The following is a 13,843-nucleotide window of genomic DNA, read 5'->3' as shown; positions in this document are numbered from 1 at the left end:
CACTGGAATCATGATAGGCCATCTACTATGATATTTTCTGTGCCTGGAAATACTGGCCCATAAATATGATGTTCCCTATAAGGAACATAAGTGTTGCAGTAGCTTTAGCACAGACTGTGATGATGCATTTTGTCTGTGAATAGCCTGCATTATGCTTACATTGTTGTGCCAAACAGTATGTGGTTATTTTTGAGCTCCAGGGCTCCTACAATGGGCAATAGCTATAATGGCCATGGGTTTTTGGTGAAGCCTCTGCTTACCCAGCATGCTGGCCATGGTTTGGCGCGTCATTCTCCCTGGAAAAAGGGCCTGAACAGAGCAATCTCCTTGATGGCAGCTATCTTTGGCGCAAGCATATCATACCATTAAATTGCTCTTCCAACGTAGGTCGCAGGCTTGGATCACCATCATATCCATTGGTGGTCAATGGTCGGGATGGTGGATGGTGCCAGGCTTCCAGCCAGCTGAGTAAGCCTCAGCTTACTCAGGCTGGTGTGCTTGCAAGGTCAGTAAGCTGCATCAATCAACGCAGTCAGTGGCCTTGCCACTCCCGGAAAATGGGGCCGATACTGCCCCTTAAATGCCTCTGCCTGTCAATAAGGCAGATGTATTGAAGAAACTGCGTGTGACTACGCAGGACCCATTCTGTACACTCGCAGAGTGGGTCCTGCGTAGACTCCCGATAATCAAGAATCTGTGATCAGCTGAATTAGGCCCCTTGTCTAACGGCAGTAGGCTCACCTTGGCCAAGGTGTCTAATTCTACATCCAACAATGTGATGGTTATGCTGGGACCCTCAGTTTTGTCTGATGCTATGGGGACTCCAAATAAGGTGAGCGGGGTCTGCAGTGAGAATAGCAGGTGCTGACGTGTAGGAATTGGCAGGTCAGCTAGCAGGAAACCAATGGATGAACATGCTAAGAGCACAAAATCCCAAGGTGAGGCATTCGTCTAATGCAGTGACTCTCAAACTCGATCCTCAGGACCCCACACAGTTCACGTTTTCCAGGTCGCCCAGCAGGTGCACAGGTGTATTCATTAATCATTAATACATTTTAACAGATCCACAGGTGGAGCTAATTATTTTACTTGTAATTCTGTGTGGTGACCTGGAAAACATGTACTGTTTGGGGTCCTGAGAACCGAGTTTGAGAACCTGTGGTCTATAGTAACGTGACTGAAATTTAAAGCCCACGTGTTTCAAAAAAACTTAATGCTAAGAAAGCTGAAATTGTCTGATTTAGCCATGAAGGCTCCTGCCCAGCACCCTATTACCATTTTTAAGTCTTGTTTTTAGACTGGTAAAGAACTTCATTGACGTGTTTGTCAATGAAGTGTTTCACTAAGCTTCACTCTGGGTAATAGAAGTGCTGGAAACAGCCTGAATTTGGCTGCTCCCTTTCAGGGAAAAACATTGAGTGGAGATATGGTGAGATCGGTTATAGGTGGTGAGGTAAATGGGCCTACTATCTTGTCCTGGACTATGGGCCTGATTCAGACCCGCTCGCTAGATGTGATCGCTCACACCCAGCATATGCAAATTCAACAAAGTGACGGCATGGCAGGCGCTCGCTCGGAAAGGCATAAGCATGCCCACTTTGTCTGTGCGAGCGATCACTTTGTGTTTGCAGATGCCCATTAGCGTATGGTTGCCTTACCTTACTGCAAGCACTGCGAGGATTTCTGTGTAAAAAAAAAAGGCTGGTGACGTGTACTATGACGCTGGCTGATAATTATGCGCACCTTATAAACGGCGTTGCAACACCCCGTCATTAGTGTCCTGCCCCAGTTACCACCCACAAACGGCCTCTCCTGTTACTCATTACACTGGGCTGTCTTTGCTGGGCAAGCGAGCGGATTCAAATTTGCTCTGAGTAGTTAGCGCACGCTCAGTACGAAGTGTACGCATGCGCGGTCGCGTAACATTGGCCACATATGAGCGAGCGGCCGCTTGCGACCGGGTCTGAATGAGCTCCTATGTGTGAGAACTCAATGGTGGAATTTAGATTGTGGTGTGTCCTAGTTTGCACTCTGTTGGAGACTGGAATGTGGGAGCCTTGTAGGATGAAATTTGCATCTGCCATGTTGGAGAACCATGACAGCCAATTGGCCATGGCCGGCAGGCTGATTGGGGAGTTGGACAAATTAGGGATATGGCCCTTGATGCTATGGGCTGCCCAGACAGGTATTCTGTCTCTTTATATCTCTGAGCCATGAGATGAGGAACCCTCAGCTGGTTATCAGTAGGTTACAAACATACAGCACAGATGCTACAACCATGGCTACTAGCACAATGACACCTGGGAAATCATGCAGTCTGACAAGGTTGGATATTTGCCGGAGTACCTGCTCCAAGGCAGAGACAGTCTCAGATCTGCAATAGTCTTATTATGGCTGTCACATCTTACCTTAAAATAGTGGTAGGCAACATTTTTCTCTGTAGGTGCCAAATTACTAATTACAAGACCACAACATTGTGAAGACATTGGGAGATGATCCAGCACTAGACACTTCTACAACATATGCTAAAAACATAAATCCCAACTTCAGCTCACACCAAAGACATGCACTGGAAAAAGGGGCATGGCCATATGACAGTATCATAATGAATCAGAAGTAGGGATGTGCGCCAACCCCCGTGTTTTGGTTCTGGTTTTTGATCTGGATCTCCCCTGGTTTTGGATCTGGATTGGTTTTGCCAAAACCTCACCTCCGTGTTTTGTTTTTGGGTTTTGGATTTAGATTTTTTCTTAAAAATAAAAAAACCAGCTAAAATCACGTTTTTGTTCCTACAGTATTAATAACCTCAATAACATTTATTTCCAGTAATTTCCAATCAAGTTTGACCACCTCACAATATTATTTGCTTCATCTAGTTAAGGCCAAAAGGTTGCATCCAGCTAGCTGGCTGACTAAGCTATGTGACACAGTGGGCGGCACTAACATGTGGCAGTTCAGCTTCCAAGTTCCAACATGGATATAGTGTGTTATACAGTGTGGGTTGGATACACAAATAGTGCACTTACTGTGACAGCAGTGTCGGCAGTGTGGGGTGCTGGCAGTGACCTCAATGCAAGAGTGCCAGTGGTGTCCTCAATGCGGAAGTGCCATCAGTGTGGCAGCATTGGCAGAGTGGGGGCCCTGGCAGTGTCTTGAGTGCATAGTGCCGGCAGTGTTAGCAGAGCAGGGGTGCTAGTGGTGTACTCAGTGCAGGAGTGCTGGCAGTGTCGGCTGTGCAGGGATGCCCTTGGTGTGGGAGCAGTGGCAGTGCAGGGTCGCTGACAGTGTCCTCAATATGTGGAGCAGTAGTGTGGGGGTGCTGGCAGTGTCCTTAGTGCAGGGTGCAGGTGGTGTTGGCAAAGCAGGGATGCCAGCGGTGTCGGCAGTGCAGGGGTGCCTCGGTGTCCTCAGTGTGGGAGTGCCAGCATTGTCGGCAGAGCAGGGTTGCTGACTGTGTCCTCAGTACATGGAATGGCAGTGTGGGAGTGCTGGCAGTGTCCACAGTGCAGGGTACCAGCTGTGTCGGCAGTGCAGGTTTGCTGACTGTGTTGGCAGTGCAGGGGTGTTCTCAATGGAGGGTGCCAGCAGTGTCGGCAGCATGGGGGAGCAAGTGGTGTCAGCAGCGGGGCTGCCGGCGGTGTCAGCAGCAGGGTGCCGACAGCTGGTGTGTCAGCAGTGGGGGGTGTCAGCAGCAGGGGGTACCGGCAGCAGGTGTGTCGGCAGTGGGGGGTGCCGGCCATGGGAACCAGTGCCATCTTCTTTTAGTTGTTTTTTCCCTGCATTCAATGGGCTTAACACTGATTGGCTGAGAGCCGTGACAGATGGCTCTGTCAGCCAATCAACGCTTTGCCCATTTGAAGGTGAAGGGATTTTCAAAAATTGCAGCTCGAGGCAAAACCTTGAGATCCCACAAGGTTTTGCCTCGGGAGAGGGATCCGGGGCAGGCAGGGAGATCTAAAGCTTAGCTCGGATCGCCCTGGATCCCCGAAATTCAAGAGGGTTCAGTTCTCTGAGAACCAAACCCGCTCATCCCTAATAAGAAGGAACCTAATAGAGTGTATATGTTTTTGGTTGTGCTTGCAGGGGTACAATATCAAAGAACTCAAATTTGTGATAACATAAGTAATAGCAAGGGCATGATGTAATAGAGATGGAGTTTGCCAGGTGCGGAATGCCGGCTGATCTCGATCATTTTTTTAAAGTTGCACCTTCCAGTTCAGTTTTGGCTTGTAAATGACTGCAACTTTAAAAAAACGATTGAGATCAGCCGGCATCCCGCACCTTCGGCAAACTCGATCTCTATTACATCATGCCCTAAGTGTGCCCCATGCAGTTGTGTTGCCTTCTTTTTGCCTCATGCAGACAAATTTAAGCCCAAAATATTTCCGAAAGTGCCACTGCTATTGCAACATATACAGTCATGTAGTATTTGATATGTCCATTCTATTACTTTGTTGTTCTTTTGCTGTTATAAACATTGCATTCTGTATACTGTACATTTCTGTCCCCCATGCAGTGTGGCCGCATTGCTGGATATGTTACAGAAGGTGGATAAGCGTCTCTTAGCATCAGAAGAGAAGGTGAGACACTGGTCCTACCATTTATGGACTAGTCATATTGTACATATTGGTTGCTTAGCCTACTACATAATTGTGCTACACAGCATTGATTCATTATGGCAGAAATGACTGATGAGATGTGTGAGGCCATTAATATAGCTATGCAGACACAGGGACAAGTATGGTCATTTTCAGAGGCTGAATCATTCCTAATTAAGGAGACATTTGATGATCCTGGGACTAAACCTGTTGATCAGCTTTACCGTGACCTGCTCAAACTTAAACAGAGAGAGTTGGATTATTTCTATCATGGAGTAACCCTCAGTGACTACTATAAAGAAAAGTGCATAACGTGTGGTTTCCATGTTAAGATTTGCCCTACCATCGGGTGACATAATGCATCATTTTGCAAACGATGGATTGCAATATTAAACAAATGTAGTTACGATTTAATGTTACTCGTTATTGAGGACATGTGAATTAACTGTGATTAAAGAGAAAATATCTCCCTCTGAAGCAGCACACAAGAGGACACTGGAATCAGACATTAATATGAATTGGATGGAGAAACTCCAAATGCAATTAGCTACATATAAAAAAGATCTAATCCAATTAAAAAAATTAACATGGTCTAAAGTCTTCAATGACCAAAAACATATTTATGGATTAATGGAGGCCAAGGTGAAGGTAACAGGCCTAGGAGACGTGGCTTCCATTGGTTCCATTATAACTCTGGTTCCTCTCATGATGTAGTGATTCTGATAATGGTGATAATACATGTGGTGTTTCATCCTGTGTCCCTTTAGTTGACCACATTCACAGACAAATCCAAGATCCTGGAGAAGACATACGCGGAGGGGCGGACGATGGATGAGGCAGAAGAAACCAAGGAAACCTGTGTTTAATTTGTCGAAGTGGGAACTCACAGATGCTGAGATTAAGGTATTTTGATGGCAGGAACTGGGGGATAGCAAAAATACAAAGTGAATCGACAATTAAAATTACATGAGCAACTTTAAAGGATCAAAAGCAAAACCTGTGATTGACAAGGTCTCAGATGTTCCTCTGCAGTTGGAAAAATAAAACCACAGATCCACCTTTCAGCCTAATTCAAATAATGCCTCTATAAGAATTTACATCAATATGCTTGATAAGGAGGTGATGCCATTTGAATCTAATACCCCTTTTACACTGAGCTAAAAAATCCCAGGGTGATGTGCACCAACCCAGGATTGTTGTCGGTGTAAATGGATCCACCTGGGTCCAGGGACCCGGGGATCCAACTCTGGTATTTTGCAGGGTTGGCCAAGGGTCGTTCCCATGCCACCCTGCAGTGTAAATGGCGCAATCCTGGTTACGATGACCTGGAACTCGAAACATGCCAGCTGTATGGCTGGCTTTAGTGGCGCTTGGAGATTACATCATCTCCAAGCATCCACTTCAATGCTTGAAGCACTGAGTCACTGCAGACCCGGCTCTGGTGTGAATTGCACCAACTTGGGAATATCCTGGGTTGGCACTGGGGAAGTTCCAGGTCTGATCCTGGTTGGAAACCTGTTCCAATCTCCGGGTCAGATCCGAAACTTTTATATAAAAGCGGAATCAGGTGAAATCTCACAAAGACTTGACCAGGGAAGAATTTGAAGCTTTGAGATATTATAATATCTGTTTAAGAAGACAAATATGACCTGATAACAAGGGGGGATCAGTAGTGGTACAGGATGTTTTGATGTATAAGAAAGAAGTTGAATGCCAATTGATTGATACATCTGTGTATAAGCCCTTGGACTTTGACCTCTCCTTACGTTACAGCACTGAATTGGATGAGTGTTTACAAAGGGCAGTATGTGAAGGGTTAATTTTGCAAGAATTAAGTGAAACATTAGTGCCTAAGGTCCCATTTGTTCCAATCTTGTACACTTTACCAATTATTTTGGCTTGGGGGTCGATATCTCAGTGCACTTCAGTCTATCTTGATACACTGCTTCAACCGTGTGTCATGGCACATCCAAATGATCAGCTTGATAGATAATACCACCTTCTATCTAAACAAATTAGGGTCCTTGGGAAGTATGCTCACATAACAAGGAGAAACAATTACTACACCAGTACTACAATATTAGTATAAATAGCTGAAAGACCCCATATCACCCAATAGAATGCTGTACATATATATAATTAATATCGTAGTAAAGTTATTGTGTTGGGGGTGCTGCCTACTGAGGACTATAGCATACACTAAGATTAGAAAAACAGAAAGATGTCTTTTAACGTGGTGCACTGATTTCTAGCTAAAACATAAACTTTATTTTCTAATTGTGATTATATATACAGGTATATCTTTTACCAAAGAGTGAAATGTTTAAAAGAAACAAGTTATTTCTAGACATAGACACACAAATATTGTGTTGACATAAATAGTGTATTTAACAAAGAGTCCCACTGTGTATTTATTGATTATTATTAGTAAGAATGTCTTAGTTGTGTATCCGGGTGTGTTCCACCATGTTCAATCTTATGGTTTATTATTAGTTAAAAAGGGAATAGGATAATCGTCAGTATCCAATATCATCCACTGAATAGTATAGGGGAGGTCAAATGTAGTCGTTAATTCTGGATAATATCCCAGGATCAGATATTCATATTTTCTCCACTCCTCATTAGGGATTGAGGTACCTAATATTAATTATGGGGATTAGTATGGGAGAGTTGTTTTGTAGGTATAATTCAGGATTATATCTAGGAAATAAAGATTGTCTTTGAGTTATTATACTTAGTCCAAAGGCATATGGACAAAAATATGTATCTAGGTCCAAAATATTTCTTTCCCATTCAGAAAATACTCTACTTAATCACTATTCTATCTTATCCAGTCCTTCCAGTGTAATCCTTCAACATTCTATTGTACAGAGTGCGTCTGTACATTACGGGGAGATCCGATTACAAATCATAACCCAGTAAAGTCTTAATCATAAATAGTATCAGTCAGGATTATCTGTAATTACTAATCCCTTATTCCCTATGTGTTAGTAGTGGGTGATACTAATCCTATCTATTTTCCCACACACAGGTTGTATCCATAGACCTCCAAGATGCCATGTTTCCATCTGCTGGCCCCAAGACCTGATCAAGGACATCTTCTGTGGTGATGGTGGGAGTGATTCTTACAGTGTGGATGACTGTACAGGAGACTGACCTATCTCACCATGGAAATTATACAACTACTGGAGCAAAGAAAGCAAGAAGGGCTCTACATGGAATGACTGATGGCTGGTACAATCAATCACATATGTAGTTACTCCAGTAACATGGAAAGAATTAAGTAAAAACATGGACACCTGGATTAATCTCATAATGGCTCAGAGTATAATCTAGCTGGTACAGGATGGCTATCCTGGCTACATCCAGCTAATTGGTTCTCTGAGATCAAAGGGTGGTTCATGTGGATCTTACATTTAGTAGGATATGCTTTGCTTATGTTTTTAGCAATATATCTGGTGATTAAATGGGTAATAGGTAAATTTTGTTCTAGTATAGAAAATGTAAAATTGTATCCTGTTAAGTTGATAACTGACACAGGAGAAACTTGTAAGGTCTATGGTGCAATATCAACTGAGAGCAGGGGTAAAGGGTATCAGGAGTGACCAAAATGGAGTTCCCGCGCATATTCGGTGGTGTTCTGCTCTCAGTTGGTGCATCATATACAGATTGTGACAAAGTCCAGTATATATCACCATGCTCTAGAATGCTAACTAGTTATCTATTATACATGTCAGGTTATATAACTGACTATAATCACATCAATCAACAGTTTCATTCATGTTCATAACTTCATGTGATAATTATATCTATGATTTGTTTTATATACAATATAAGCTTAAGAAGGGTGGTTTATTATACAAATATAAATGGTGTCTTTTATGGGACAGTGAGGGTGAAATACAATATATATATATATATCTTCACAAGAAAAACTGCACACATTTCCTCTTCCTTAATTTGATAAATACTGGGTGCTGTAGTCACGTACTAAATAGTCATAAATTCATTCATTAATCCCATCTGAGACCAGAACACCAATGATAAAGTGCACAAATGTGTTGTTTATAAATAGCAGCTATCAAATTCCTTCCAAGTAGTATATATACAGGGGTGGTACTCGGCCTATCCCATATTGCCATCAATATCAAGAATGCATAGGCCCAACGGCTTTTTCAATAGAAGCATCCACCTTTTTCAAGGACCACTTAAATACAACACAATACCTGCTATAAATAAATTTATCGCATACCATCACACCAGCAATCTATATTAAAGCAATAAGGTAGGCTAATACAAATACCTTAAAAATTATGTGGCTTCATGGAGTTGGGCTGACGTCATCCTTGTTTCACAAACATGGATAATGGATAAAGTGAACGCATTCAATTTGTCCAATATCAGCACAAAAAAACATAAATTATACAAAAATAATTATATCCCCTAATAATACAACAAAATATCAAGAAAAGAAAAATAAAGTAAATAAAAAAAAATGAAACAACGACCCAATAAAAATTCACCTAATGTGCTCTAGCACCATATAAAAATAAATACCTTCATTCACTAATCAAGATGTGGCAATCCCACTATCTCACAAAAAGACATTGACATTGCTCCCAATGGGCTGAATAAAAAATCAATCGTTTTAAACTTATAAATTAATTCACATTCTTTCTGTAATAAAATCTTTGGATGATCCCCAACTGTTTTTAATGGCTTTACAAGATCTATTGGCATAAAACAAAAATCCTTCAATGTATGTCCCATATCATGGAAATGTCTCACAACAGGCGGTGTGCTATGATCGATGTTTGTTGCAGCCTTCTTATTTGATGATCAATGCATGGCTGTTCTTCCTTTCTACATTCTTATGGTCTTCCCAATGTAAATCAGCTTACATAGACAGATAATCAAATACACTGAATAATAACTTATGTGGTGAAATAAAGTAGGTTGTTGGAAAGATCAAACATTCGTGATTATCTCTTTTGTCCTGATGTCAAGAGAGTCTCTGTCTCAACTCAAACATCTTTGTATTGCTTCATTGACCTCCTTACGAATATAACCTCACTCCAAAAAGTCTTTGCCCATAATTGAGAAAAAGGTAACCCTTTCTCTAGTGGTTGTGGATGAAAACTAATCACTAATAAGAGAGAGTGTTTTTGTCAGTCGTTTTTTTTTCAATACGTATTAGTCACAAACTAATTTTTTTAAATAAAAATTAACAGGTCTAGAAGTTCTATATTAGTTGGACTACTTTTAAGTGTTAACATGTTGGTGTTAGCCAAAGAAATCAAATGCGACACAAAATTCTGTAACATCAGTTCATCCCCAACCCAAATTAAGAAAATATCATCAATAAATCGTAAATATGTATTAGCTAATGCTAATCTTAAGGCATTGTTGACAGAGAGAAGCTAAGAAAGGACAAAGATCACTGTTTGGTTATGTGACCAGACAGACCTTGCACATAAGTCGATATTGTGTTACCTTGACTTAATCCATGTATACATTTATAAAGATATATTATTACCAATTCTCATAATTGAGGCAACAGTGTCCCCTACTGTCTACTAATAGTTATGTATATTTCTAAAAATGACCTTTATACCTGTGATAGTGCTTATTCAGGAGTTTTTTCTTCTCTCAGAGAACAGCTTATATAAACTGTAATTTGTTAGAGCCTTATTTTTGGAATAACACTGACTGCAGTAGTGCTAGGATGTTTTGAATGTAATGCTGTCTCTAGATGCTGAGAATAGGGCTCCTGGATTTGCTGACGTTATTGCTGTATCTAATGAATTAATCAACGGCTGTAGCCAAATATTATAATAAATTTACACTTTTATTATCAAATGGTTTGTTGAAGTTCTTTTCTGGGAATCCATCCATCTGGGATCTCATTGTCTGAACCCACCTGAAACAGTGATAATGTCTGTAGTTGTAAATCCATTTACTTTTCACGCTTCAGCAGACATTGATTCTGCTCACCCCTCTTTTGAATGAAGGTATAAGATCTATGGGCATCACTTCCAAGTCTAAACAAAAAGTGTCACAATTTGCACAAAATGCCTTGGCACAGGCGGAGTATTGGTGTCTATCTTTTTAAATGCCATTTTGATAGAGGACCTATGCAATGCTATTCATTCTTTTAGCATGCAGATGGTTTTTCCAATATAAATACAATTGCACAGACATTTATTGCATATATGACAAATATACTTTCTCAAGTCAAATGATTGATCTTGTATGATCTATTGTTGGTGTGGCCAGACTTTTGGATTTGGTGATCTACTTTTAAAACTAAAAACCTTTTTTGATTTACTGAGCCTGAAAAGGGGGATGTGGTCTGCTAAAAAAGGGGGTGTCACATCACAGCAAGGATATGGGGGGGTCTGTCCTGATGAAATCACACAGTGTCCCCAATTCAAATTACTCCACACAGCAGCACAATCATATTCACATTACACCACACAGTAGTGCCCCTTATACAATACCCAGTGTAGTAGTTCCCCTTATGCAATTCCCACTGTATTAAAGCCCTTTATGCAATGCCCCCAGTCGTTGTGCCCATTATGCAATGCTCCCTGTATTAGAGTCAATTATGTAATACCGTTTTAGAGCCTTTAATAGTGCCCCTTATGCAGTTTCCCAGTAGTACCACTTATACAGTTTCCCCAGCAGTGCCCCATATGCAGTGCACCCAGTAGCACCCCTTATGCTGTCCCCCTGGTAATGCCCTTAGTAGTGCCCATTGTACTGTGCCCCCAGTACTGTTGCCCCCCTGTGCAGTACATACCTGTCTTCACGCTGGTCAGCGTTCACTGCTCCCACTTTGCCCTGTATTCAGTGTAGACGCTGCCTGCCATTGACTGGATCTAACTAGATCCAACAGGCGCGCAGGTTTCTCACATGGTGGGTGACATCATAACGTCACCCACACTCCTGCGCACTGCATCACTGGGAAAATTGGCCTCTGAAGTTAGCAGCAAGTTGGTCACGATCTATCGGCGGGATCTCCATGAGCTACTAGTAGATCGCGATCAGCCTTTTGGCCAGGTCCTGATCTATTGGACCTTGGATCTATGAAGCTGTCACAAGGTAACATAAATCTGCAATTAATGCAGCCTGAGCAGTGAAATGCCCCAATGCTTCCGTGCCAACCACCCAGTGGGCCCTTTACCCTCTACGTCAGAATTCTTAATGACGTCTTTAATGTCGTTACTACCTTTGTAACAAATCATCTGTGGTTCTTGGTACAATTCATCCAAAAATGGGTCATGTACACATGGTGCCAGTGCCGTTATATTGCACATTTTATGAAATGGGAACTGATTGTAATAGTTGTAGAAAAAATAAGGTGTTCAGACCTCCAATCATCTCGGTCTATTTTCAGAGTTCACGTCTCTCAAGCCCCATACATTTATCAAGAGCTTCTTGACCCATGGTCTTGCCATAACCGCATTGTATAAATTTGTCGCCCATAACTTTCAAGGCTTGTGGTAAGTTATTTTTGTCTGATGTGATCTGTGTAACAAGCAATAGTTGTGAATAGGGAAGGGTCCCTTTTCAAAGGGAGATGGTGGAAACTGTCTGTAGTGTATTTTCCCAGTACTCTTCATATAAACTGTGGTCTCAAAGTTCCCAAAGTGATGTCTACTACCACATCCAAATAATGAATGATACAGATTTGCTGCCTAACTCTTGCCTGAAGAAGGGAGATAATTTAGATTATTTATTTGTGCCTATATGACTTTTTATACAATGTGTCTATACTAAAGTTTGTGTTTAATTGCACCAAGCAAGCACCACAACACAACTAAAGTATATATCATTTTCTATGGAACTTTGCCATAGACTCTACAATCCTCAGTGGCCCTTGCTCAAAAGGCCTCCAGTGAATCACCATGCAGAGTGGGTAATAGGTGTCTGACCCACCCCTGCTTAGTCAACCCACGGAGCTTGCAAATTCTTTCAAAAACTTGTAAATATCCACTATTGTCCCTACTACAATCCTGAAAATTGTGAATGGGTCTTGATCTGGGCACAGCAGCTGGCAAAGGTTCACTGAGCAACAAAGCCAGAGGTACCCGCTCATTGTGCCACCTCTGGATGATGAGCATCCACTAATTTCTGGTTGCTCACTCTCCCAATTCTGCCAGTTGTTCAGCTAGGGTGCCTTGGTACAGATCACAGCATTCATCCACCCTGTGTTCTCCTGAGCTACTTCTCTCTTCAGTCACCAGATTGCAGTGGCCAATTTACTTAAGAGCCATCTTGGCTAAGCCACCAATACCTGTGGGAACAAGGTCATCCGGTCATAACCTCTGAACTCAACACAGCAATGTGGGTTGACCAGGGATAAAGCTTTGGCATACCGTGAGTCTTTCACCTCCCAGGAGATCCCATTGTGCACAAATGGAACCCAACCAACACCATGGTCTTCTAGTATCTGGACCCAGCCTGATTGGGAACACTGTTTATTCAAGTTGTTACTGTTCTTGAGCAGTCCAACACTCACTAGGATGACTGCTCTTTATTATCAGGATGACCATTTGAGGAACTGACCCCAAAGTATATACCAATCATATCTTCTATCTGACTTGTTAGTGGAATAAAGAGTTTGCTCATTGCACTTTGAAGCTTACAGTAAGCACCAGCAACTTACCTGGACAACATGCAAGAGTTATATATGTTAAAATATACATGCAGGTAGCTGTACAGTACATGGGGCATGTACAGATTATATAAGCCATCACTGGGCATATATGGGGCATGTATAGAGTACATGTTCCATGGACACCCCATGATTGCCGATTATAAAGATTATGTAGGCTGTTACTGGGCATACACAGACCATGTACAGATTATAACTGGACCTTGGATCAATAAAAAATCATCTGGTCTGATGACCCCTAATTTCTGCTGCATTGTGTGGACAGCTGGGAACATGTATGTCATTCCCCTAGAGAAGAGATGGCACCAGGATAAGAAAAGTGGTAAGAAAAACAAACTGGTGGGGGTAGTGATAGGTTTCGGGCAGTGTTCTGGACAACCTTGTGTCTGGTCATTAGTGTGGACATTAATATGTGTAACATCATGGCAATGGTTATCTCTGATGGGAGTGGTCTCTTTCATCAGGATAATGCACCCTGCCACACTGCTAGGATTGTTCGAGGATGGTTTGTTGCCCTGGTCTCCGAATCCACCAGATCTCAATCCAATCGAGCAATTGTGGTGTG

The 13,843-nt window shown here is 42.0% G+C and overlaps 1 protein-coding gene across 1 annotated transcript in view; it reads left to right on the top strand.

Annotated features, from left to right (window-relative positions):
* Positions 1–5,464, top strand: part of LOC148454263 (transient receptor potential cation channel subfamily M member 2-like) — a 188,307-nt gene extending 182,843 nt beyond the window's left edge. The window contains exons 21-22 of the mRNA XM_088461126.1: positions 4,517–4,580; positions 5,366–5,464. Of these exons, the coding sequence (XP_088317252.1) occupies positions 4,517–4,580; positions 5,366–5,464 (163 nt within the window). The remainder of the gene's footprint in view (positions 1–4,516; positions 4,581–5,365) is intronic.
* The last annotated feature ends 8,379 nt before the right edge of the window (positions 5,465–13,843 follow it).

The sequence above is a fragment of the Taudactylus pleione genome, unplaced genomic scaffold (assembly GCF_031769625.1).
Source record: "Taudactylus pleione unplaced genomic scaffold, aTauple2 ptg001020l, whole genome shotgun sequence".
In the NCBI taxonomy this organism is placed as follows: Eukaryota; Metazoa; Chordata; class Amphibia; order Anura; family Myobatrachidae; genus Taudactylus; species Taudactylus pleione.
This window is presented reverse-complemented; position numbering and strand designations above follow the sequence as displayed.